This window comes from Salvelinus fontinalis, unplaced genomic scaffold (genome assembly GCF_029448725.1).
Source record: "Salvelinus fontinalis isolate EN_2023a unplaced genomic scaffold, ASM2944872v1 scaffold_0406, whole genome shotgun sequence".
Taxonomy (NCBI): Eukaryota; Metazoa; Chordata; class Actinopteri; order Salmoniformes; family Salmonidae; genus Salvelinus; species Salvelinus fontinalis.
The window spans coordinates 98,365-125,890 of NW_026600615.1; the positions used below are offsets into that span (position 1 = coordinate 98,365).

Sequence of the window (27,526 nt, forward strand, 5' to 3'; positions counted from 1 at the left end):
CTACAGTACAGTACCGTTATCTAGCTAGCTAACGTTATGTCCTAACTAGGCACAGCTAGGTTTGGATTATTTCCCTCAACTATATTCTTTACCCTATATTGAATATCGTTGCCATAAAGCCAACATGGCTTTACACTCATTAACGTAAGTTTCCAATCTAGAGCAGTTCTCACTTTTGTGATAATGAACTAGCTAACGTTAACTAACTAACTAAGGACGGTGACCTGTCCAGACGAGATGTTACAACGAACTGAATCGTCAATGGAGGTCTTCCTCTTTATATAGCCTGCTACAGCATGCAATACTATTAACTCACAAGGGGGCATAACGTTACATGGACAATACTATCTCATTTTGGAAACGTTACATGAACAATACTATCCCATTTTGGAAACGTTACATGTACAATACTATCCCATTTTGGAAACGTTACATGGACGATACTATCCCATTTTGGAAACGTTACATGGACAATACTATCCCATTTTGGAAACGTTACATGTACGCCCCCTTGTGGAGGGAAATTAATATCTTAGATGGAAGCTGTAGATGGGATTCAAATGCATAATGGTATTAATACAGTGTCTAGACTACCTCTTTTGTATAAATGCCCTTCAGAATCCAAACACAGTATTGCCACGCAGCAAAATGTTGCGTATAATCTTTCAAGTCAGCCTGATAAAATATTGAACAATATGTGTACAAAGATATATTGAAATGTGATATTAGGCCTGTATGGCAGTACTATATTGGCTAGTGCTTTCTCCAATATGTTCTATTTTACATTACATTGTATGTCAATGCCATTTATCTTTCAATATTTATTTATTTATATATATATATATATATATATATATATATGTTTTAATGCTTGTAAGACTATTCTTTGACACATTTTCTCTTCCTTTGAAATTCTTATAGGACAGAACATGGACACAATGCAATTGGGATCAAGAAGAAGGTACAGATATGTTGTAGGACAGCTGCATTTGAAGTGTACATTTAACCTACATAGCAGTCAATACAAACTGAAATCTCTTAGCATACAAATGTGTGCAAATTATCTTTTCAGATCTTCTCAGAAATGAATCAAGTCCATGGAATGGATATAGACAAAAAGATAATTCAAGGACCATCAGAGGTCGAGAGGCAAGGCAGGGGTGAGGACATCATCCTGCTATTTTGACAGTCCCTGAAGGACAATACAGAAGAGGGATTTTCTCTTATTCCTTCCCTTTCTCTAATGTATTTTGTAATAAAATTAGCAAGTGTAGTAAGGTCATTGCTTTACTTTACTAGGACTCGAGACCACAGCAGCAATTCTTTTCAGATCTTCTCAGAAATGAATCAAGTCCAGGGAATGGATATGAGAGTGAAATCCCGCTGGCCTTTGAAGGAGAGAACATCCACGCCCTCGAGGACATCCCTATGGGACTTGGGGCTCTGCTAGGGCTGTATTTTTTATTTCAGTGTCAGGATGGCGCTAGGTTGCCCGCAACCGACCAATGATAGATGTCTTTGAGTCGACTGACTCTCAGATCATCCTCCACTGACTCGGCCCTGTCTACACCTCCAAGGTGACCCCCTTCACACTGGAATACTCAGAGCCTCCTGACTCGGCCTGTCTACACCTCCAAGGTGACCCCCCGCACACTGGAACACTCAGAGCCTCCTGACTGGGCCCTGTTTACACCTCCACACAGGAATACACACTCAGAGCCTCCTGACTGGGCCCTGTTTACACCTCCAAGGTGACCCCCTCACACTGGAACACACACTCAGAGCCTCCTGACTGGGCCCTGTTTACACCTCCAAGGTGACCCCACTCACACTGGAACACACACTCAGAGCCTCCTGACTCGGCCCTGTCTACACCTCCAAGGTGCCCCCCCTCACACTGGAACACTCAGAGCCTCCTGACTGGGCCCTGTTTACACCTCCAAGATGACCCCCCTCACACTGGAATACACACTCAGAGCCCCCTGACTCGGCCCTGTTTACACCTCCACACAGGAATACACACTCAGAGCCTCCTGACTGAGCCCTGTTTACACCTCCAAGGTGACCGCCCTCACACTGGAACACTCAGAGCCTACGAGGTTTTGATAAAAACTCCACTTTGCGTGTTTCGCTCACCTCGTTTTTTAAACTAGGTCCGAGATGTGGTATTCACTCGGCTCGCTGCATCTCAGATCAAAGGTGGGTCCATCGGCTCCGTTCCCGTAGTGTGGTCTCCCTGAGATCCCAAGTTTGAGGGATCCCTTGTGCACCATTTACCCAGGTCATCAGGAGCCAGGTCATTTACCCAGGTCATCAGGAGCCAGGTCATTTACCCAGGTCGTCAGGAGCCAGGTCATTTACCCAGGTCGTCAGGAGCCAGGCCATTTACCCAGGTCGTCAGGAGCCAGGTCATTTACCCAGGTAGTCAGGAGCCAGGTCATTTACCTAGGTCATCAGGAGCTAGGTCATTTACCCAAGTCATCAGGAGCCAGGCCATTTACCCAGGTCATCAGGAGCCAGGTCATTTACCCAGGTCGTCAGGAGCCAGGTCATTTACCTAGGTCATCAGGAGCCAGGTCATTTACCCAGGTCATCAGGAGCCAGGCCATTTACCCAGGTCATCAGGAGCCAGGTCATTTACCCAGGTCAGCAGGAGCCAGGTCATTTACTCAGGTCATTTACCCAGGTCATCAGGAGCCAGGTCATTTACCCAGGTAGTCAGGAGCCAGGTCATTTACCCAGGTCGTCAGGAGCCAGGTCATTTACCCAGGTCGTCAGGAGCCAGGTCATTTACCCAGGTCGTCAGGAGCCAGGTCATTTAGCCATGTTGTCAGGAACCAGGTCATTTACCCAGGTCGTCAGGAGCCAGGTCATTTACCCAGGTCGTCAGGAGCCAGGTCATTTACCCAGGTCGTCAGGAGCCAGGCCATTTACCCAGGTCGTCAGGAGCCAGGTCATTTACCCAGGTCGTCAGGAGCCAGGTCATTTACCCAGGTCATTTACCCAGGTCGTCAGGAGCCAGGCCATTTACCCAGGTCATCAGGAGCCAGGTCATTTACCCAGGTCAGCAGGAGCCAGGTCATTTACTCAGGTCATTTACCCAGGTCATCAGGAGCCAGGTCATTTACCCAGGTCATCAGGAGCCAGGTCATTTACCCAGGTCAGCAGGAGCCAGGTCATTTACTCAGGTCATTTACCCAGGTCATCAGGAGCCAGGTCATTTACCCAGGTCGTCAGGAGCCAGGTCATTTACCCAGGTCATTTACCCAGGTCGTCAGGAGCCAGGTCATTTACCCAGGTTCACAGGAGCCAGGTCATTTACCCAGGTCGTCAGGAGCCAGGTCATTTACCCAGATCGTCAGGAGCCAGGTAATTTACCTAGGTCGTCAGGAGCCAGGTAATTTACCTAGGTCGTCAGGAGCCAGGTCATTTACCCAGGTCATCAGGAGCCAGGTCATTTACCCAGGTCGTCAGGAGCAAGGTCATTTACCCAGGTCATTTACCCAGGTCCTCAGGAGCCGGGTCATTTACCCAGGTCCTCAGGAGCCAGGTCATTTACCCAGATCGTCAGGAGCCAGGTCATTTACCTAGGTCATCAGGAGCCAGGTCATTTACCCAGGTCATCAGGAGCCAGGTCATTTACCCAGGTCAGCAGGAGCCAGGTCATTTACTCAGGTCATTTACCCAGGTCATCAGGAGCCAGGTCATTTACCCAGGTCGTCAGGAGCCAGGTCATTTACCCAGGTCATTTACCCAGGTCGTCAGGAGCCAGGTCATTTACCCAGGTTCACAGGAGCCAGGTCATTTACCCAGGTCGTCAGGAGCCAGGTCATTTACCCAGATCGTCAGGAGCCAGGTAATTTACCTAGGTCGTCAGGAGCCAGGTCATTTACCCAGGTCATCAGGAGCCAGGTCATTTACCCAGGTCGTCAGGAGCAAGGTCATTTACCCAGGTCATTTACCCAGGTCGTCAGGAACCAGGTCATTTACCCAGGTCCTCAGGAGCCAGGTCATTTACCCAGATCGTCAGGAGCCAGGTCATTTACCTAGGTCATCAGGAGCCAGGTCATTTACCCAGGTCATCAGGAGCCAGGTCATTTACCCAGGTCGTCAGGAGCAAGGTCATTTACCCAGGTCATCAGGAGCCAGGTCATTTACCCAGGTCGTCAGGAGCCAGGCCATTTACCCAGGTCATCAGGAGCCAGGTCATTTACCCAGGTCAGCAGGAGCCAGGTCATTTACTCAGGTCATTTACCCAGGTCATCAGGAGCCAGGTCATTTACCCAGGTCATCAGGAGCCAGGTCTTTTACCCAGGTCAGCAGGAGCCAGGTCATTTACTCAGGTCATTTACCCAGGTCGTCAGGAGCCAGGTCATTTACCCAGGTCGTCAGGAGCCAGGTCATTTACCCAGGTCATTTACCCAGGTCGTCAGGAGCCAGGTCATTTACCCAGGTCGTCAGGAGCCAGGTCATTTACCCAGGTCGTCAGGAGCCAGGTCATTTACCCAGGTCGTCAGGAGCCAGGTCATTTACCCAGATCGTCAGGAGCCAGGTAATTTACCTAGGTCGTCAGGAGCCAGGTCATTTACCCAGGTCATCAGGAGCCAGGTCATTTACCCAGGTCGTCAGGAGCAAGGTCATTTACCCAGGTCATTTACCCAGGTAGTCAGGAACCAGGTCATTTACCCAGGTCCTCAGGAGCCAGGTCATTTACCCAGATCGTCAGGAGCCAGGTCATTTACCTAGGTCATCAGGAGCCAGGTCATTTACCCAGGTCATCAGGAGCCAGGTCATTTACCCAGGTCGTCAGGAGCAAGGTCATTTACCCAGGTCGTCAGTAGCCAGGTCATTTACCCAGGTAATTTGCCCAGGTTGTCAGGAGCCAGGTCATTTCCCCAGGTCATCAGGAGCCAGGTCATTTACCCAGGTAGTCAGGAGCCAGGTCATCAGGAGCAAGGTCATTTACCCAGGTCATTTACCCAGGTCATCAGGAGCCAGGTAATTTACTCAGGTAGTCAGGAGCCAGGTCATTTACACAGGTAGTCAGGAGCCAGGTCATTTACACAGGTAGTCAGGAGCCAGGTCATTTACCCAGGTCGTCAGGAGCCAGGTCATTTACCCAGGTCGTCAGCAGCGGTCACCAAGTCAAGATTCACATCCCCTTTGCCAAATGTGGTTAATTTCTTTCATATCAAATGAGGAGAGACAAACTTATCACACAAGTCAGAGTTATTCTTAAACTAAATCTTTATTCACTTATTAATAAGAGAGCAGGTCAATACAACACGCAAATATAAAGTTAATCAATTGAGTGCTGTACGATGATGGCTGGTTGACAAATCACCCCCAGATGATTCGTTGAGAGCGACAAGACAAAAGTACAAAGGTCGTTCAACCTACATGACGAACAACAGATGTATAGAACGGGTCACAAGGTTAAGATTTGTATGAAAGATACTAATAATTCTCAGCAGACAGTATCTGCTGTAAAAACAGTACTCTTTGTGTAGAGACCAGGGTCTGGCCCTGGGGTCGTCTCTCCCTGGTACCATATAGAACAGAAACATTAACTCATAATCTGGAATGCGGTCTCTTTAGGTTTTATCACCCAAAAGACATTGTAAATCTCCTGTCAGTGTTATCTCCCAGAGGCCCATCCTCAGTAGAACACAGACACAATAGTTCTAAGAACCCTCTATTCTGTTGCATAAAACAACCATTTGATCCAATAAAAGTATTATAACATAATGTTGCAGTTTTGCTCTGAGTGTCCACTGAAAGTTGACTAGTAACAACAACTGGGACATAAAAGACACCCACCATGAGACCCACTAAATCTGCCCAAGATGAGGCAAACAAAAGAAAAACCCACAACTAACTTAAAGACAGGACGCAAACCAAAAAGGTGGAGCAACTAAAGGTGTTGACTCTCCACATCTATCAAGACAACTGGAGCACTGGGCCAGACACTCTTAAATAGAACCTGGACCAGCTCAGGTGAAACACCTTCCCACTAACGAGATGGACAAGCCAAAGCCTGTAACACCTTCCCCCTTTAGACAACAAATACATCCTATATTTTTTTTTGGACATGTTTGCTCACCACCAACAGAAAACTTCCATTTCACATAATCAACTACAATACTTCTACAATATAAACATGGTGTCTACTGGCTGTCAACAATAAACAAGAAAAAACACATATTTCTAAATAATAATAATAATAAATATAATAATAATAATAGTGTTATTTTTTTAATTATTCTTCTTTCAATAGAATCCTAAAACTCACTAGCTTCTAGAACTCTCGTCTTCCTAAAACTCACTAGCTTCTAGAACTCTCGTCTTCCTAAAACTCACTAGCTTCTAGAACTCTCGTCTTCCTAAAACTCACTAGCTTCTAGAACTCTCATCTTCCTAAAACTCACTAGCTTCTAGAACTCTCGTCTTCCTAAAACTCACTAGCTTCTAGAACTCTCATCTTCCTAAAACTCACTAGCTTCTAGAACTCTCATCTTCCTAAAACTCACTAGCTTCTAGAACTCTCGTCTTCCTAAAACTCACTAGCTTCTAGAACTCTCGTCTTCCTAAAACTCACTAGCTTCTAGAACTCTGGTCCCCTTGAAACGAGCCCAAACAGTTGTCTCCAAACTCATCTCCAATACGGAAAAACGTGCAGTCAAAATAAATTGTGATCCATGGCAACGCACTGGCTCAACGCAAAACTTGTTGACTGCCCACCCTTGAGACAATCAGCAACCAACTCCTGCAATATCCGTAGTAACTTTCCACCTTACTTCTCTCTCTCTTTCAGGGTTCACTCGATAGGCATGTTGTTGGATCGGGGCCCAGTCCCCAATGTCATGCATTTGGTTTGGCACATCTGAGAATTAATCCTGATATTCTAAAAGCAGAGCAACATTGTCAATATAATTGTACCCCAAAAATGGTCAGCTGGTTGCATAAATAATTATTACATGAATTGTAAATATGAAATATAAAAACCAAATGTACACCCCTTTGTTAATATGTATTGGCAATAATTAACTTAATGATGAGGCATGGAATAATAAAACATGTATCTTTTGTCAGGCTGAATGTTTGAAATATGAGGTGATTTGAGTCGTGCTTCTTCAGTAGTGGAATAAAGACAATTAGCATTTGAATGTTGTCAAGAAATACTGGAGTGATGTCAGATTGTTAATGAAATTGATTATAGACCAATTTATTATTATTCATGTGTGTGTATACACAAACATCTGCAACAATTATCATATTACATGTATTTTTTTAAACAAGCAGCTTTTCAACTTGTAGAAAACAGCTAGCTACATTTTGAAGTGCTGCATTTTGATTAAAGTGGGTCACCAACGCAGTAAATGTAACACAGCTGTTTTTTAGTTTGTCACTTTTTGTTAAATAATACTCTTTCAACTCAGAGCCTGGATTTTCCCCTGAGGCTAATATCCATATCATGCTGCGATCAATTAAACAGGGTAAACGATAAGGATAAGGTAGAACATCATTAAAATACTCCTTCTACAATGTTAAAACATTCTATATTGTGACATCATTAAAATAGTCATACTACAATGTTAAAACATTCTACATTGTGACATCATTTCATTGATATCATGAAACAACTTCTTCATGTATGTATTTTCTGATGTTTGATCAGACACCTTTTATTAGAGTATCTCTTGTCACATTGATTACAGCTATGAGGTTTCTCTCCTGTATGTGTTCTCTGGTGTCGAATCAGATGACTTGATGTAGTAAAACTCATCCCACATTGATCACAGCTATACGGTTTCTCTCCTGTGTGTGTTCTCTGGTGTGAAGTCAGCTGGCTAGATGTAGGAAAACTCTTTTCACAATGATTACAACTATAAGATTTCTCTCCTGTGTGTGTTCTCTGGTGTATAGTCAGAGAGCTTGATGTAGAAAAACTCATCCCACATTGATCACAGCTAAAAGGTTTCTCTCCTGTGTGTGTTCTCTGGTGTGGAGTCAGATGGCTAGATGTAGTAAAACTCTTCCCACATTGATTACAGCTATAAGGTTTCTCTCCTGTGTGTGTTCTCTGGTGCACTGTCAGAGAGCCAGATGTAGTAAAACTCTTCCCACATTGATCACAGCTATAAGATTTCTCTCCTGTGTGTGTTCTCTGGTGTACATTCAGAGTGCCAGATGTATTAAAACTCTTCCCACAATGATTACAACTATAAGGTTTCTCTCCTGTGTGTGTTCTCTGGTGCACTGTCAGATAGCCGGATTTAGTAAAACTCTTCCCACATTGATCACAACTATAAGGTTTCTCTCCTGTGTGTGTTCTCTGGTGTTGAGTCAGATGGCAAGATTGACCAAAACTCTTCCCACATTGACCACAGCTATAAGGTTTCTCTCCTGTGTGTGTTCTCTGGTGTTGAGTCAGATGGCAAGATTGACCAAAACTCTTCCCACATTGATCACAGCTATTAGATTTCTCTCCTGTGTGGATCCTTTGATGAATTGTAATTTCTGATGAGGTGAATCTCTTCCCACAGTCAGAGCAGCAGTGAGTTCTCTTCCCTGTGGATCTCTGCTGGTGTTTATTGAAGTGTTCTGATCTGGAGAGACTCTTCTCTGCCTCGTCAGCATCATGAGGTTGTTGAGGCTCCCCAGAGGACCCACGGTAGTCCCGTCTCTCTCCTGTGCGAACAACAAAGTCAGATGATTAAAGGCCCACAACAATGGAAATCCACTGTAAAAGGTGATGCCAACAGCGTAGCCATGATGTTGTACAACAATTGACGTCTGTAATGAATGTTAAAATTATTTGACAATTGTCTTAAAATGAGCAAGAATAGTCTTATTTTAGTAGTAACATCAACGATTGTAGACTAGAAATAAGTTATTCATGTTGTTGAAACTCTAAGCAGTGTGCCAGACGACTTTTGGTCTCCAATATAGGCCCCTTTCTGTGTTTAATAAAATTGCGGCACAAGGGCGATGCGCACACAATTTGATTGCAGAAACACCTCCCCGCTAATGAGGAAACCGATAGTAATGGATGTAGTATATCTGCTAATGAGGAAACCACAAGTTATGGATGTAGTATATCTGCCTGGAGCAAAAATGGTGAGCAAAGCTTTTAGTTTTTCACAATGTATTCTGAATGTGAATGGGGGAAAACTCAGGGGAGTAACCTCTATTTCCAGGTTGATTATGAGTACATTTCACACTACTTTGGATTATAATTGTAAGGCTCGTTTGAATGTCCTGGTTAATATAAATGTTTGCTACAGTATTTAGAATTATGTGTAATTATTGAAGAACCGCGTTAATGACAGTATACATTTGGGTGTTGCTAATAAAGTTAAGATTTCTTTGTATTTCACCTTTATTTAACCAGGTAGGCCAGTCGAGAACAAGTTCTCATTTACAACTGCGACCTGGCCAAGATAAAGCAAAGCGACAAAAAAACAACAGAGTTACATACACTTGGGATAAACAAACGTAGAGTCAATAACACAATAGAAAGTCTATATACAGTGTGTGCAAATGGAGTAAGGAGGTAAGGCAATAAATAGGCCTTAGTAGCGAAGTAATTACAAATTAACACTGGAGTGATAGATGTGCAGATGATGATGTGCAAGTAGAAATACTGGTGTGCAAAAGAGCAAAAAAAGTTAATAAAACATGGGGATGAGGTAGGCAGTTGTATGAGCTATTTACAGATGGGCTGTGTACAGCTGCAGCGATCGGTAAGCTGCTCAGATAGCTGATGCTTAAAGTTAGTGAGGGAGATATGTCTCCTACTTCAGCGATTTTTGCAATTCGTTCCAGTTATTGGCAGCAGAGAACTGGAAGGAAAGGCGGCCAAAGGAGGTGTTGGTTTTGTGGATGACCAGTGAGATATACTTCCTGGAGCGCGTTCTATGGGTGGGTGTTGCTATGGTGACCAGTATTCTGAGTTAAGGCGGCCTAGCAAAGACTTATAGATGACCTGGAGACAGTGGGTTTGGCGACGAATATGTAGCAAGGGCCAGCCGACGAGAGCAGTGGTATATGGGGCTTTGGTGACAAAACGGGTGGCACTGTGATAGACTGTATCCAGTTTGCTGTGTAGAGTGTTGGAGGCTATTTTGAAAATGAAATCGCCGAAGTCAAGGTTCGGTAGGATAGTCAGTTTTACGAGGGTATGTTTGGCAGTGTGAGTGAAGGAGGCTTTGTTGCGAAATAGGAAGCCAATTCTAGATTTAATTTTGGATTGGAAATGCTTAATATTAGTCTGGAAGGAGAGTTTACAGTCTAGCCAGACACCTAGATATTTATAGTTGTCCACATATTCTAAGTCAGAACCGTCCAGAGTAGTGGTGCTAGTCGGGCGGGTGTGGGCAGCGATCGGTTGTTGATTGATCGGTTGTTCTTATCGGCTGTTGAGTCTGCTGATAAGAATATGGTGATTGACAGAGTCAAAAGCCTTGGCCAGGTCGATGAAGACGGCTGCACAGTACTGTCTTTTATCGATGGCGGTTCTGATATCGTTTAGTACCTTGAGCGTGGCTGACGTGCACCCGTGACCAGCTCGGAAACCGGATTTCACAGCGAAGAAGGTACAGTGGGATTCGAAATGGTCAGTGATCTTGTTTGTTAACTTGGCTTTCGAAGACTTTAGAAAGGCAGGGCAGGATGGATATAGGTCTGTAAAAGTTTGGGTCTAGAGTGTCACACCCTTTGGAGAGGGGGATGACCACGGCAGCTTTACAATCTCTAGGAATCTCGGACGATACGAAAGAGAGGTTGAACAGACTATATATATATATATGTATATATATCTATATGTATATACCTTAATATAAGGCACATGATAGCCAGCTTGGAGGTTTCCAAAAGGCATTCAGGCCAAAGAGTTCAATCTTGGTTTCATCAGACCAGAGAATCTTGTTTCTCATGGTCTGAGAGTCCTTTAGGTGCCTTTTTGGCAAACTCCAAGCGGGCTGTTAGGTGCCTTTTACTGAGGAGTGGCTTCCGTCTGGCCACTCTACCACAAATGCCTGATTGGTGGAGTGCTGCAGAGATGGTTGTCCTTCCGGAAGGTTCTCCCATCTCAACAGAGGAACTCTAGAGCTCTGTCAGATTAACCATCGCGTTCTTGGTCACCTCCCTGACAAAGGCCCTTCTCCCCCGATTGCGTAGTTTGGCCAGGTGGCCAGCTCTAGGAAGAGTCTTCCAAACTTCTTCCATTGAAAAATGATGGTGGCCACTGTGTTCTTGGGGACTTTCAATGTTGCAGACATTTTTTGGTACCATTCCCCAGATCTGTGCCTCGACACAATCCTGTGTCGGAGCTCTAAGGACAATTTATTCGACCTCTTTGCTTGGTGTTTGCTCTGACATGCATTGTCAACTGTTGGACATTATATAGACAGGTGTAATCATACACAATATGATTTCATGTGGCACAAACAAAAAACACAACTTCTCAGTCAAAAATATAAGTCAGAATACAGCCTTTCTATTCTCTCATTTGATTTCAGGATCTCTGAATGTTCTTCCACAGAGAGAGCAGTGGTAGGACTTTACCGTGTTTATCCTCTTATGCTCCTTCAGGCTACTTGACCAGGTAAAACCCTTTCCAGACTGGGAGCATTGGAAAGGCTTTTCTCCTCTGTATCCTCTCATGAGCTATAAGGTACGCCATTCGTGAAAATCTTTTTTTTCACTGGGAGCAGAAAATGCTTTTCTCCTGTGTGTATTCTCTCATGCCTTTTCAGGTTAGTTAACATAGTACAACTCTTTCTACACTGGGAGCATTGGTAAGGCTTTTCTCCTGTGTGTATCCTCTCATGAGTTTGTAGGTCCCATAACTGAATAAAACTCATTCCACAGTGGGAACAGTGGTAAGGCTTTTCTCCCGTGTGTGTCCTCTCATGCAGTTTTAGGTTCCCTAACCAGCAAAAACTATTTTCACAGTGGGAGCAGTCTCGCTGGTTTGGGCGTCTCTGGGTCTGGTTCCCCTGAAGGACTCTTCCCGCTGTCAGAGTGAGAGTCTGGTTTCTCTCCTTGCAAAGACACACATAGTATGTCGTTAAACAGAGACCGAAATGAAACCTCCACATGATAAAACTGTCTTCCTATGAAGTTTAATCTAGACTAGATCCCTCAATAAAAGAGCAGAACTGGTCATCACAGAGTGGCTGTAGTGCTTTGTAGGCTGGGTAAATCCATTTGAATTCAATACATTTTTGACAGCATCCCTTTTGATTTAAAAAAATCTTTCCTTACATGTTTGACTATGGAAGAAGTGGTAAGAAAGTGACTTCATGTAACTGAATGTAAAAACATTCATGAGATATACATTACCAGTCAAACGAGTGGACACACCTACTCATTCAAGGGTTATAATGATTTGTTTTACCATTTTATCTACATTGTAGAATAATCGTGAAGAAATCAAAACTATGAAATAACACATATGGAATCATGTAGTAACCAAAAAAAGTGGTAAACAATTCTAAATATATTTTAGATTTTTCAAAGTAGCAACCCTTTGCCTTGATGACAGCTTTGCACACTCTTGGCATTCTCTTAACCAGCTTCACCTAGAATGCTTTTCCAACAGTCTTGAAGGAGTTCCCACATATGCTGAGCACTTGTTGGCTGCTTTTCCTTCACTCTGTGGTCCAACTCATCCCAAACCATCTCAATTGGGTTGAGGTCAGGTGATTGTGAAGGCCAGGTTATCTGATGCAGCACTCATCACTCTCCTTTTTGGTAAAATAGCCCTTACACAGCCTGGAGGTGTGTTGGTTCATTGTCCTGTTGAAAAACAAATGATAGTCCCACTAAGCGCAAACCAGATGGGATGGCGTATCGCTTCAAAATGCTGTGGTAGCCAGACAGGTGTGTGCCTTTCCAAATCATATCCAATCAATTTAATTTACCACAGGTGGACTCCAAACAAGTTGTAGAAACATCTCAACGATGATCATTGGAAACAGGATGCACCTGAGGTCAATTTCAATTCTCACAGCAAAGGGTCTGAATACTTATGTAAATAAGGTATTTCTGTTTTTTATTTTTAATAAATGTTTAAAAAATTCTCCAAACCTATTTTCTCTTTGTCATTATGGGGTATTGTGTGTAGACTGAGGATTTTTATTTTTTTAATCCATTGTAGAATAAGGCTGTAACGTAACAAAATGGGGAAAGACTTAAGTGACAAAAAAAGGGGGTTAAAGACTTAAAGACATGTAAAAAAATAGATATAATTTTTTACATATCTTAGATATAAGAAAGACACTTCAGAACAAAGTTAGTTAGTTATCCTGGGATCTTACATCTTACATTACTCAGACTAGTTATCCTGGGGAATAGTTTTAATACATTTGCAAAAAATCTAAACCTGTTTTTGATTTGGCATTAAGGGGTATTGTGATGGCATTATGGGCTATTGTGATGGCATTATGGGGTATTGTGTGTAGATTGATGAGGATTTAAAAAATAATAATCAATTTTAAAATAATGGGATGCACCGATATATCATTTTTGGCCAGTATTTTCCTTGCCCCAAAAAACGATACCGATAACCGATATTTAAAATTTTAGCGGCCTTTTAACATTCTAGTACAGTTAAAAAGTTAAACATACACACGGACGCAGCGGTCTAAGCCACTGCATCTCAGTGCAAGAGGTGTCACTACAGTCCCTGGTTCCAATCCAGGCTGTATCACACCAGGCCGTGATTGGGAGACCCATAGTAGTTGTCTATTATTGGTGTAGAGAGGAAGACATAGGAGAGGGATCCCACATGTAGATAGGAAGACACATATTATCATTATTACTGGAAAATATTCATTTAAAATCCAGGTATTGAACAACTTTAGCTCTCTAGGTCATGCCAGTAGGCTACAGTAGGGTGTAACTCTCTAGGTCATGCCAGTAGGTTACAGCAGGTTGTAACTCTCTAGGTCAAGCCAGTAGGTTACAGTAGGTTGTAACTCTCTAGGTCATGCCAGTAGGCTACAGTAGGTTGTATCTCTCTAGGTCATGCCAGTAGGCTACAGTAGGTTGTATCTCTCTAGGTCACGCCAGTAGGCTACAGTAGGTTGTATCTCTCTAGGTCATGCCAGTAGGCTTCAGTAGGTTGTAACTCTCTAGGTCATGCCAGTAGGCTACAGTAGGTTGTAACTCTCTAGGTCATGCCAGTAGGTTACATTAGGATGTATCTCTCTAGGTCATGCCAGTAGGTTACATTAGGTTGTATCTCTCTAGGTCATGCAAATATGCTACAGTAGGTTGTATCTCTCTAGGTCATGCCAGTAGGTTACAGTAGGTTGTAACTCTCGAGGTCATGCCAGTAGGTTACAGTAGGATGTATCTCTCTAGGTCATGCCAGTAGGTTACAGTAGGTTGTATCCAAGTGGAAACAATTATCAACACAATGTGGAAAGTGTCAATTTGGTCAACAACAAAATGAATGGCATATTTGCTACGTGAGGTTTACTTGAACCAACAGAAGTTTCGTAATGCTTACGTTGTTATGTGGACACGTGACATACCGACAACTTTGATAAAAACACTATAGGAGTTGTCTCCAGATCGCTATGCATATTCATGCTAGTAGCTTAGCATCTCTCTCCATTGAATACAGGCGGTGCATATTCATGCTAGTAGCTTAGCATCTCTCTCCATTGAATACAGGCGGTGCATATTCATGCTAGTAGCTTAGCATCTCTCTCCATTGAATACAGGCAGTTGACAACAACCCTCATAGAATATAAACAATAGATTACAATAATAAGATGAATCCACCAATCCAAAGAATGGATAGGCGGGAGCGAGACAACCCGCAGTGCCGCTTTGTGGACAACGACTCCCCTTGTTAGGGCGGAGACATCTTGTCAGTATATCCATAATCTTTGGTGTAGCCAACCCAACTCTCGCATGGCACTATTGGGGGGCACGGTGTGTAGTAAATCATCACTACATGAAAATCACTACATGCCGTGCCCCCCAGTCTGCGGTCAGCAGATAGACCCTTCTCAAATATATATGTTAAGTCACTTTTTGGAAACGGAACAGAGAAAACAAGGGGTAGCTTGCTCTCTACGTCGTCTGATTCTAGACATATCAGTCATCATCCTGGGCCCTCCGTTGAAGAGGTATTGACGAGCCAACTACGAATACCCAAAGTTAAAAACACATTTAAGGCGGTACTTACTGGTGTTAATCAGATCTCCTATCTCCTCTTCATCTTCCAATGTGACAGTAATCTCCCCTTCCTTCTTCACTCCAAAAACTGCTTCCTCCTCTTTCACTCTGAACGCGTCTTTCTCTTCTTTCACTGTAACGTCTTTCTCTTCTTCTTTCACTGTAACAGCCTCACCCTCTACTTCTTGTTTTACTGTGACATCCTCTTCTTCCTTCTCCTCTTTCACGACAATGTTCTGCCCCAGAGATTCTTTCTCCGTCCAGCAGACCGCCTCTTCTTGAACAAGAGGGGAGAAGCTTACTGACCTCATGTTCGGGGATGTTAGCTAGCTATCATTAGCGACTAGGCTAGTGCTAACTTAACCAGTCAGCTACTATAGCTGACTAATACAAAATAACGTAATATTAAATAGATTAACAAGTAGATACGACATAAGTGTGTCTACAACACAGTAGCTAATATACACCGAAAGCGTCTAAATAGCTTGAATCTTTCGGCTATGTTGGCTAGCAAGCTACCGAGGTGGTTGACGAGCTGTTTATGAAGAACCGTCCACTAGATTATACGTCACGCTGGCAGCGTCGCCTGAAAGACGCACATCGCCGTCTGCTGAATGGAGGGGAAACGCAGTTGAGGATCATATTTTATTTTCAGACAAAGATTATTTTAGATGGATTTAATTAAACAATACTATTATATTGAGACATACAAAGACAGGAATGTGTTGATTGATTAGTGCGAATAAAAAATGCTTACTACAGCACATTTAAGGCAGTTACATTAAGTCATACTAAATCTAAATAAGTAGCTAGCTACTGTAGGTCTATACTGCTCCTACATGGTGTAACAATACATCATGTAGATGTATATAATGAACAGACTAGGTCTATACTGCTCCTACATGGTGTAACAATACATCATGTAGATGTATATAATGAACAGACTAGGTCTATACTACTCCTACACGGTGTAACAATACATCATGTAGATGTATATAATGAACAGACTAGGTCTATACTGCTGCTACATGGTGTAACAATACATCATGTAGATGTATATAATGAACAGACTAGGTCTATACTGCTCCTACATGGTGTAACAATACATCATGTAGATGTATATAATGAACAGACTAGGTCTATACTGCTCCTACATGGTGTAACAATACATCATGTAGATGTATATAATGAACAGACTAGGTCTATACTGCTCCTACATGGTGTAACAATACATCATGTAGATGTATATAATGAACAGACTAGGTCTATACTGCTCCTACATGGTGTAACAATACATCATGTAGATGTATATAATGAACAGACTAGGTCTATACTGCTCCTACATGGTGTAACAATACATCATGTAGATGTATATAATGAACAGACTAGGTCTATACTGCTCCTACATGGTGTAACAATACATCATGTAGATGTATATAATGAACAGACTAGGTCTATACTGCTGCTACATTTTTGTATTATTATGTGTTATTTATTTCTCCTTTATTTAACCAGGTCTATGATGTCATAATGATAGTTTAACCAGGTCGGCCAGTTGAGAACAAGTTCTCATTTACAACTGCAACCTGGCCAAGATAAAACAAAGCAGTTTGACACACACAACAACACAGAGTTACACATGGAGTAAAACAAACATACAGTCAATAATACAGTAGAAAAATATGTCTATATACAATGTGAGCAAGTGAGGTGAGATAAGGGGGAGAGAAAAAAAACATGGTGGCGAAGTAAATACAATATAGCAAGTAAAACACTGGAATGATAGATTTGCAGTGGAAGAATGTGCAAAGAAGAAATAAAAAATAATGGGGTGCAAAGGAGCAAAATAAAGAAATAAATACAGTAGGGAAAGAGGTAGTTGTTTGGGCTAAATTATAGATGGGCTATGTACAGGTGCAGTAATCTGTGAGCTGCTCTGACAGCTGGTGCTTAAAGCTAGTGAGGGAGATAAGTGTTTTTATATAGACCCGAGTGGTGCAGCAGTCTAAGGTACTGCATCACAGTGTTAGAGGTGTCACTATAGACCCGAGTGGTGCAGCAGTCTAAGGTACTGTATCACAGTGTTAGAGGTGTCACTATAGACCCGAGTGGTGCAGCAGTCTAAGGTACTAGATCACAGTGTTAGAGTTGTCACTATAGACCTGAGTGGTGCAGCGATCTAAGGTACTGCATCGCAGTGTTAGAGGCGTCACTATAGACCCGAGTGGTGCAGCGGTCTAAGGTACTGCATGGCAGTGCTAGAGGCGTCACTAGAGGCGTCACCCGGGTTCGATCCCGGGCTTTACCACAACCTGCCGTGATCGGGAGTTCCATAGGGCGGCACACAATTGGCCAAGCGTCGCCCGGTATTTCCTCCTACACATTGGTGCAGCTGGCTTCCGGGTTAAGCGGGCGGGTGTTAAGAAGCGCGGTTTGACGGGTCATGTTTCAGAGGACGCATGACTCGACCTTCGCCTCCTGAGCCCATTGGGGAGTTGCAGCGATGAGACAAGATCGAAATTGGGGAGAAAAAACGGGGGTAAAATGATAAAAAATGTTTAAAAAATGACAACAAAGGTTGCATCCCAACGTGGCAATAAACAGTAGACAAAGTGACCATGTCAGGACAAAATGAACTCAAACGTTTTACCATTTTACCCACCCTCATCGTGATTGGTTATTCCCCACCATTTACAACAACAACACTGAGCACCATCACTATCTTTCCTTCGTGCATCTCCTGCATGTTTACATATCTGGCATTACTCATCTCATATGTATATACTGTATTCTATCCTATTCTACTGTATCTGTCTATGCCGCTCTGACATTGCTTGTCCATATATTTATATATGAGTCACTGGCTTACTGGTGCTCTTCCATGCCGTCCCTAGTAGGGGTGAGTCACTTGAGTGGGTTGAGTCACTGACGTGGTCTTCCTGTCTGGGTTAGCGCCCCCCCCCCCCCCCCCCCCCCCCCCCCCCTTGGGTTGTGCCATGGCGGAGATCTTTGTGGGCTATACTCGGCCTTGTCCCAGGATGGTAAGTTGGTGGTTGAAGATATCCCTCTAGTGGTGTGGGGGCTGTGCTTTGGCAAAGTGGGTGGGGTTATATCCTGCCTGTTTGGCCCTGTCTGGGGGTATCATCGGATGGGGCCACAGTGTCTCCTGAACCCTCTTGTCTCAGCCTCTAGTATTTATGCTGCAGTAGTTTGTGTCAGGGGGCTAGGGTCAGTCTGTTATATCTGGACTATTTCTCCTGTCTTATCCGGTGTCCTGTGTCAATTTAAGTATGCTCTCTCTAATTCTCTCTTTCTTTCTCTCTCTCGGAGAACCTGAGCCCTAGGACCATGCCTCAGGACTACCTGGCATGATGACTCCTTGCAGTCCCCTGGCCGTGCTGCTGCTCCAGTTTCAACTGTTCTGCCTGCGGCTATGGAAACCTGACCTGTTCACCGGACGTGCTACCTGTCCCAGACCAGCGGTTTTCAACTCTCTAGAGACAGCAGGAGCATTTACTCCTGAGGTGCTGACCTGTTGCACCCTCAACAACTACTGTGATTATTATTAATGACCATGCTGGTCATTTATGAACATCTTGGTCATGTTCTGTTATAATCTCCACCCGGCACAGCCAGAAGAGGACTGGCCACCCCTCATAGCCTGGTTCCTCTCTAGGTTTCTTCCTAGTTTTGGCCTTTCTAGGGAGTTTTTCCAAGCCACCGTGCTTCTACACCTGCATTGCTTGCTGTTTGGGTTTTAGTCTGGGTTTCTATACAGGACTTTGAGATATCAGCTGATGTAAGAAGGGCTATATAAATATAAATACATTTGATTTGATTTATTCTTATTCCATTACTTAGATTTGTGTGTATTAGGTATCTGTGGTGACATTGGTAGATATTACTGCACTGTTGGAGTTAGTGCAGTAATATCTAACTAAATGCTTGTGTTCATAGCTCCAACAGAGTAGTAATATCTAACTAAATGCTTGTGTTTCTGTTGGAGCTAGGAACACAAGCATTTAGTTAGATATTACTGCACTGTTGGAGCTAGAAACACAAGCATTTAGTTAGATGTTACTGCACTGTTGGAGCTAGAAACACAAGCATTTGGTTAGATATTACTGCACTGTTGGAGCTAGGAACACAAGCATTTGGTTAGATATTACTGCACTGTTGGAGCTAGAAACACAAGCATTTAACTACACCCGCAATAACATACATATGTGACAAATAACATTTAAATTATTTTGAAGGTCACTTGTGTAAAATGTACTTTTCCTAACTCATCTTTTGACATTGCTTATGCATATTCGGTGGCCTGACTGCGTCCAGACTATGTCAAAGGTCCATCCTGGTAGATCTGAACCTAATGCAGCTTGGAGTGATCAGATGACAGAAGTCATATTTAGGTGCCAGGTGTAATTGAGGCCATAGATGCTCCATATCATTTACTGTGTTTGAGTGTTTTATATAATATGACTAAATGGGTTTCTTTCTGTGTTACAGGGGCAGTCAAGAAATGGAACGGCAAGGCCACAGAACATGACATAAGCAGAGCTGTGGGAGACCACCTCAAGCCCCTGGTATAGCCGGGGGTGGTGTTTACCACTCCACCACGCCTTCAGCAGGCTTGACAAGTGGGATTGAGACTGATTTTCATACCAAGATGGACCAAGAGTCTGTTGATTGGTCGGTCATTGGGTTAATTTGTTTTGCAATATGTTCAAATCAAATCAAGCTTAATATATACAGCACATTTCAGACATGGATGCAACACAATGGCTTCACAGGAAAAAACAATGAAAATAAAGAGATATTTAGTACAAACTTAAGAGAAAAAAACAGAAGAAAAACTGAATGACTAATGAGCATTGTAAAGAAATGCCATTGTTTAAAATATTAACAATATGATGCTATATCTAACCCAAAATATAACTTGTTTTTTTAGGAGGGGCTCTGAAAGACACTATGGAGGTGTCCAATGAAAATTGACTAGTAACAACAACTGGGACAAAAAAGACACCCACCATGAGACTCACTAAATCTGCCCAAGAAGAGGCAAACAAAAGAAAAACCCACAACAAACTTAAAGACAGGAAGCAAACCAAAAAGGTGGAGCAACTAAAGGTGTTGACTCTCCACATCTATCAAGACAACTGAAGCACTGGGTCAGACACTCTTAAATAGAACCTGGACCAGCTCAGGTGAAACACCTTCCCACTAACGAGATGGACAAGCCAAAGCCTGTAACACCTTCCCCCTTTTAGACAACAAATACATCCTATATTTTTGTTGGACATGTTTGCTTGATTACTCACCCCCAACAGAAAACTTCCATTTCACATAATCAACTACAATGCTTCTACAATATAAACATGGTGGCCTGCTGGAGGTCATTTTGCAGGGCTCTGGCAGTGCTCCTCCTTGCACAAAGGCGGAGGTAGTGGTCCTGCTGCTGGGTTGTTGCCCTCCTACGGCCTCCTCCACGTCTCCTGATGTACTGGCCTGTCTCCTGGTAGCGCCTCCATGCTCTGGACACTACGCTGACAGACACAGCAAACCTTCTTGCCACAGCTCGCATTGATGTGCCATCCTGGATGAGCTGCAATACCTGAGCCACTTGTGTGGGTTGTAGACTCCGTCTCATACTACCACTAGAGTGAAAGCACCGCCAGCATTCAAAAGTGACCAAAACATCAGCCAGGAAGCATAGGAACTGAGAAGTGGTCTGTGGTCACCACCTGCAGAATCACTCCTTTATTGGGGGTGTCTTGCTAATTGCCTATAATTTCCACCTTTTGTCTATTCCATTTGCACAACAGCATGTGAAATTTATTGTCAATCAGTGTTGCTTCCTAAGTGGACAGTTTGATTTCACAGAAGTGTGATTGACTTGGAGTTACATTGTGTTGTTTAAGTGTTCCCTTTATTTTTTTGAGCAGTGTATAAGGCTTCTCTCCTGTGTGTGTTCTCTGGTGTGAAGTCAGCTGGCTAGATGTAGGAAAACTCTTCTCACAATGATTACAACTATAAGGCTTCTCTCCTGTGTGTGTTCTCTGGTGTCGAATCAGATAGCTTGATGTATTAAAACTCATCTCACATTGATCACAGCTATAAGGTTTCTCTCCTGTGTGTGTTCTCTGGTGTGAAGTCAGCTGGCTAGATGTAGTAAAACTCATCCCACATTGATCACAGATATAAGGCTTCTCTCCTGTGTGTATTCTCTGGTGTGAAGTCAGAGAGCTAGATGTAGTAAAACTCTTCCCACATTGATTACAGCTATAAGATTTCTCTCCTGTGTGTGTTCTCTGGTGTATTTTAAGTTCTGATGAAGATGTGCAACCTTTCCCACAGTCAGAGCAGCAATGAGATTTCTTCCATGTGGGTCTCCACTGGTGTTTCTTGAGGTGTTTCGACGTGGAGAGACTCTTCTCTGCCTCGTCAGCATCATGAGGTAGTTGAGGCTCCCCAGAGGATCCACGATAGTCACGTCTCTTTCCTGTGTGAACAACAAGTCAGACAGGTGGTTTAAGGCCCACAACAGCAGAAATCCACTGTAAAATGTGATGTGTAGCCATGATGTTGTACAAACAATGACGTCTGTAATGAATGTTCATTATTTGACATTTGTCTTAAGATTGTCAAGTGAACAACAATAGTCATATAACGTGTAAGGTAACTTATTTGAAAAGTCATTACTTCATTACATTGCTCAACATTTGTCATAATTATTTAAAGCAGTTCATTTGTATCCGCTCTCTCGTTGGACTTCGGCTGCATATTTTCCACCATTTTCTTCAAATCTGAAAACGTTGAAGCCACGCTCATTTTCTGAAGAATTGCTTTATGTGCCCTAAAGTACTGCGTGTTTACATCATATTTTGGCGAATTTAGTACGACATCCGGGAACTTTTGGCATACTAACTATATCATACTATGACCAATAAGCAGACTATATACTCTATTAACATCACAAATAGTGCAGTTAGTATGAGTATTCTAACACAGCTCAGGACTCTGGGCAGCCATTTTGTTTGTTTAAAAACTAGGTTGCCCCTTTAAAAAAAGCCACACAACAATCAATCAACCAATCTGCAGTTCAACCCATAACAAAGCTGTAATTCCACCACTGTTTTGGTAATAAGATGATGGGGCTGGAGAAATGTAACTGGTCTCAAATTCATAGACAGACCTATGGATGAAAGGACTGACCATCCATGATATCAACATTATAGTTTTAACCATGTTGAGGCTATACAGTGTTGATTTACATTGTTTCTAAACATTGGAGTACATTATTTTTATTTTGGGTTCTGGTGGGGCAAACAGTTGAACTAAGCTCATGAGGCATGTGTTATATTCTTCAAGAATCAATGGCTATAAATATATAATATATATATATACACATACATACATATAGATATATATAAATACATTTAAAAGTCAAAATATGGATGTAGCAATTGCAGATTTCCGCTTTAACACCACACATCAGTTCAACAACAACAGAGTTTGTGCTTCTGTTAAGACAGTACTTACGTTCATCGTCAGTCTCTTCTTTCACTGAAACTTCGTCATCCTCTTTCACTCTGAACGCGTCTTCCTCTTCTTTAACTGAAACGGCTTTCTCTTCTTCTTTCACGGTAACAGCCTCACTCTCTACTTGTTTTTGTATTGTAATAGGCTCCTTTTCCTCCTCCTCTTTCGCGACAGCTTCTTTCTCCATCCAGCAGACCTCCTCTTCTTCAGCAGGAACGGGGTTAAGTTTGAGACTGGAGCTATGAGGCATGTTCTGAAGTCGCTAAGCGGTATAATTCAAAGCAGTGTCACTTTATCAGCAGCACGTGATCAATGACGTCTGAAGAATAATTTCGTCGAACACCTGATTGGTTTGGTATTGGGCTCGTTCGACATTGCAGCCGACATTGCAGGTGGCTGCTGACTGACTAATTTACAAATCACCTTACATCATAAATAACTACTCATTATTATTTATAAATCAGTCAGCCAGTCACCGTTTACCCACAACGCAGCATGGGTTTGATGCTCTCGAACACGGCCAGTGGTTTAATATATGACATCATGGCTTCGCTGCTACGGCGTGTGACTTCATCTATAAAATGTGGCTGTTCTAAATTCTGTGTCGCTCAAAGCCTTGAGTAATGAACCTATTTTTTGACACAATTGGCTGTAAAGCATCAATGCTTCAGGAAGCTATATTTCCCCATCACTACTTTTCAGCATGTTTTCTGTGAATTAGACTATGGGAGTTTTGTAACTTTTTCTCCGGTAGTTGGTCTCGCTGACCATAACCGTGCTGGTTGGCTACGCTGGTTAGGCTAATAGCTAGATGGCTAAATAGCTAATGTTAGCTGGCTGGCTAAGATAACTGCATGTAGCTAATGTTAGCTGGCTGGCTAAGATAACAGCATATAGCTAATGTTAGCTGGCTGGCTAAGATAACTGCATATAGCTAATGTTAGCTGGCTGGCTAAGATAACTGCATATAGCTAACATTCTTTGATATTTGGTTAGATGGCGTTATGTATTTCCAAAACGTTGGTCATGAGTTCAAATGATTGGTTTAATTTGAAGTTCTACATTTGAAGTTATTTCTGTTGGAGTATACATAATAGGGAATAGGCTGGTCCTCCATATTACATCACACCTGACTTTGGCATTCTTCTGAATTCTGATTGGTTTAATGTAATAACTCCAAAAATAAAACAGTGAGGTGTAACTTTGCAATGGGACTTAAAACATATTTTGGGAAAAATATTTCATTTGATCGTTTATAAACTTTACCATAACTTAACTATTTTATTACTCTCTGTCACTCACTTTCAATTTTTAGATAATAAAGCATTTGACCTTTCCACTGCGTTAACAATGGAGGATTGGTTGATTTCCAGTTGAAGTATTTAAGATGATTGATGAGAAAAGTATCGTCCAACCATCCGGTAACTTGTTTCATGCGCATCAAAGGTGAGGGTGAATTTCAGAAGTTCACTGCTTGTATTGATGAAGGAGTGGAATCGATGAAGTTCCTCTGCTGTCCCCTGGAATAGAAGGAACACGTCATCAATGAAGACTTTTACCGAGCCTGATGAGCTGCTAGAATGGATTGTTAGGGCTGACAATCACATTCTTCTCTAACAACCCCACATACAGATTGGCAGAATTAGATGCTATTTGTTAAACTACAAGGACCATAATGACCACCTACTTGTCTTGTCTGTGTTTCTTTTACACCTGCTACGTAAAAGAGACCGAAGAATGTGTAACAGTATAGCTTCCATCCCTCTCCTCGCCCCTACCTGGGCTCGAACCAGGGACTCTGCACACATCAACAACTGCCTCCCACGAAACATCGTTACCATCGCTATTAGTGCGCACCCCGCTAACTAGCTAGCCATTTCACATCGGTTACAATAGCACAATGGTCAATGCTATCTGGGATTCTTGGGACATCCCTACCCTGAACCCTAACCTTAACCCCTAACTTAACCATTTTAAATGCCAACTTCAATGGGCTAGGGACGTCCCAAGGATGTATCTCTACCTGAAAATACATGATCTAAGTGATTGATAGTTGGTATTCAGCAGTCATAAAGCCTTATTTACTTTAATGAACTACTAAAATAGTGATTTTGTCCGACAGCAGCTCTACACTTTATTGACGGACTGATCCATTCATCCTTCCATCCCTCCTCAGCCTTCCTCTCCTCTGAAGACCCAGTGAGGGTGGAGCTCAGTCAGAGAGCTGTTGAGGGACTGGTTAGGAAGAACACTTCTACAGCCAGAGAGGTGAGAGGTCACACATGGTTTAGATGGTAAATATTTATGTCCCCTTAGCGGTTAATCACATTAGCAAAAGGGAATATGTTCCATCTATGTTTATTTACATTAGTGCAAGTTCTCCACTGATATTGGTGTAATTTCTCACCCCTTTTGGCTATATGAAAGTTAATTTCCCCTCAGACACACACATTTGTTCTTTGATATTATGAAAGTATTTTATGTCAAATGTACTTTTCCCCACTCATTCACCCCATCTCTTTACATTGTTGATGCATATTCAGTGGCCTGACTGCATCCAGACTATGTCAAGGCCCATCCTGGTAGATCTGAACCGAATGCAGCTTGGAGTAATCAGATGACAGAAGTCACATTTAGATGCCAGGTGTAACTGAGGCCATAGATGTTCCAAATACATTACTTTTAATGTTTTGTATAATATTACGAAATGTGTTTATTTCTGTGTTACAGGGGCAGTCAAGAAATGGAACAGCAAGGCCACAGAACATGACATAAGCAGATCTGTGGGAGATCACCTCAAGCCCCTGGTAAAGCCGGGGGTGGTGTTTATCACTCAACCACGCCTTCAGCAGGCTGGAAATGTGGGATTGATCCATTTGTTTGTTTCAGTTTTCAGTAGTTGAATCCTTTAACGTTTTGTTGATTTCAAAATGTTTCATTTTCAATATATGAAATGAATTGGTTGAAAAGTGATACTAAACGTACATACCATGAACTATTTTGACATAGTGGAAGATATACTGAATTCATACTAAGACAGACCAAGATTTGTGTTGCTTTTTCACATATTTTGTTCATTTGTTTAGCAAGAGTCTGATTGGTCAGTCATTGGGTTAATTTGTTTTGCAATATGTTCAAATCAAATCAAGCTTTGTTTAGACAGCACATTTCAGACATGGATGCAACACAATGGCTTCACAGGAAAAAACAATGAAAATAAACAATATTTACCACAACAAACATAAGAGGATAAAAAAGATTAACAACTGAAAGACTACTGAACATTCAAAGGAAATGCCATTGATTAAAATACTAAGAATTGAAACATCCAACCCAAAATATTAACTTGTTTTACTACATTGTTTGTTGTTACGTTCCCCAGCAAGAAAAACATAAGAGGGAACTAACAAAGAGTCACTGACAACAACCAAACAGGTGTGGTTTTAGGAAGGGTTCTGAAAGACACATTGGAGGTTGTCCACTGAAAGTTGACTAGCAACAACAACTGGGACCTAAAAGACACCCACCATGAGACCCACTAAATATGCCTAAGAAGAGGAAAACAAAACAACTAACGAGATGGACAAGCCAGCACAGGTGTAACACATACTGACTAACGAGGTGACACTTATCAGTGCGCCCTACGTGCTAACGAGCTATACGTGCTAAAGTCCAACCTCAAAACATAAATGGAAAAACCAAAGACTAACTAACACCTTAAGAGTTTGCTCACCAACAACAGAAAACAACTTCCATTTCACATTATAATCAACTACAATGCTTCACCGTCACCAATATAAACATGGTGTCTGTCTACTGGCAAACAACAATTAAAAACAATATCTATTTTTTATTATTTTTTATTATTCCCACAAAGATTTTTCTTTCTATAGCTTCTAGAACCCACTAGCTTCTAGAACTCTCCTCTTTCTAAAACTCACTAGCTTCTAGAACTCTCGTCTTCTATAAACTCACCTGCTTCTAGAACTCACGTCTTCCTAAAACCCACTAGCTTCTAGAACTCTTGTCCCCTTGGAACGAGCCCAAACAAAACTCATCTCCAATATGGAAAAACGTGCAGTAAAAATAAACTGTGATCCATGGCAATGCATTGGCTAAACGCAAAACACAAAACATTTTGACTGCCCCCCTTGAGACAATCAGCAACCAGGTTGTTCTCACCACGGACATGTCTGATTTCAAGAGGAAACTCCTGCAATATCCCTAGAAACTTTCCACCTCACTGTAGAGCAGGGGTGTCAAACATACGGCCCGCGGGCCGGAACCGGCCCCCAAGGAGGTTTGATCAGGCCCGCAGGATAATTTGAAAGTGGAAAAAATGCATAAAAGACATGGAATTAATATTTTTAATTTGCTGCAATTCATGGATTATCCGCTAAGGGGCGCACTCTTTCCATCAGAGTAGAAGACAAGCCGCATCACTGAGACAGACTGAAAACAGCAGACGGTATCAATGCGCCATCTGCTGCTTGTTACGACGTTGTTAATACCTTAGTCTCTACCTCTCCGCCACACCCTCATTAGCCAAAATGTCGTTATCCAAACGGAGAAAAGTAGATAAGGAGTGTAGAATTTTCAAAGAAAAATGGACCACGTCCTATTTATTTACAGAGATGCACGGAAAACCTTCGTGCTTGGTGTGTTTGCAACAAGTTTCGGTATTGAAGGAATATAATATTCGACGCCACTACGAGACTCATCACAGCGAAAAATATGACGGCTTGCAAGGACAACTGAGAAGAGATAAGATTAACGAATTGCTGGC

The 27,526-nt window shown here is 42.4% G+C and overlaps 1 protein-coding gene across 1 annotated transcript; it reads right to left on the reverse strand.

Annotated features, from left to right (window-relative positions):
• Window positions 1-7,197: 7,197 nt before the first annotated feature.
• LOC129845931 (zinc finger protein 664-like) lies at window positions 7,198-15,768 on the reverse strand. The gene is made up of 2 exons (XM_055913907.1): window positions 15,209-15,768; window positions 7,198-8,691 (listed from the first exon to the last, which is right to left on the reverse strand). The coding sequence occupies exons 1-2, from the start codon at window positions 15,507-15,509 to the stop codon at window positions 7,649-7,651; spliced, it is 1,344 nt and encodes a 447-aa protein (XP_055769882.1). The 5' UTR covers window positions 15,510-15,768; the 3' UTR covers window positions 7,198-7,648.
• Between the last annotated feature and the right edge of the window lie 11,758 nt (window positions 15,769-27,526).

What these genes read in the sequence shown, in the direction of transcription:
- LOC129845931 (XM_055913907.1), bottom strand. Translation starts at nt 15,509, where the DNA reads ATGAGGTCAGTAAGCTTCTCCCCTCTTGTTCAAGAAGAGGCGGTCTGC. An exon ending in AGGAGATCTGATTAACACCA is followed by an intron (nt 8,692 to 15,208) that starts GTAAGTACCGCC and finishes TTGTTCGCACAG; the next exon opens with GAGAGAGACGGGACTACCGT.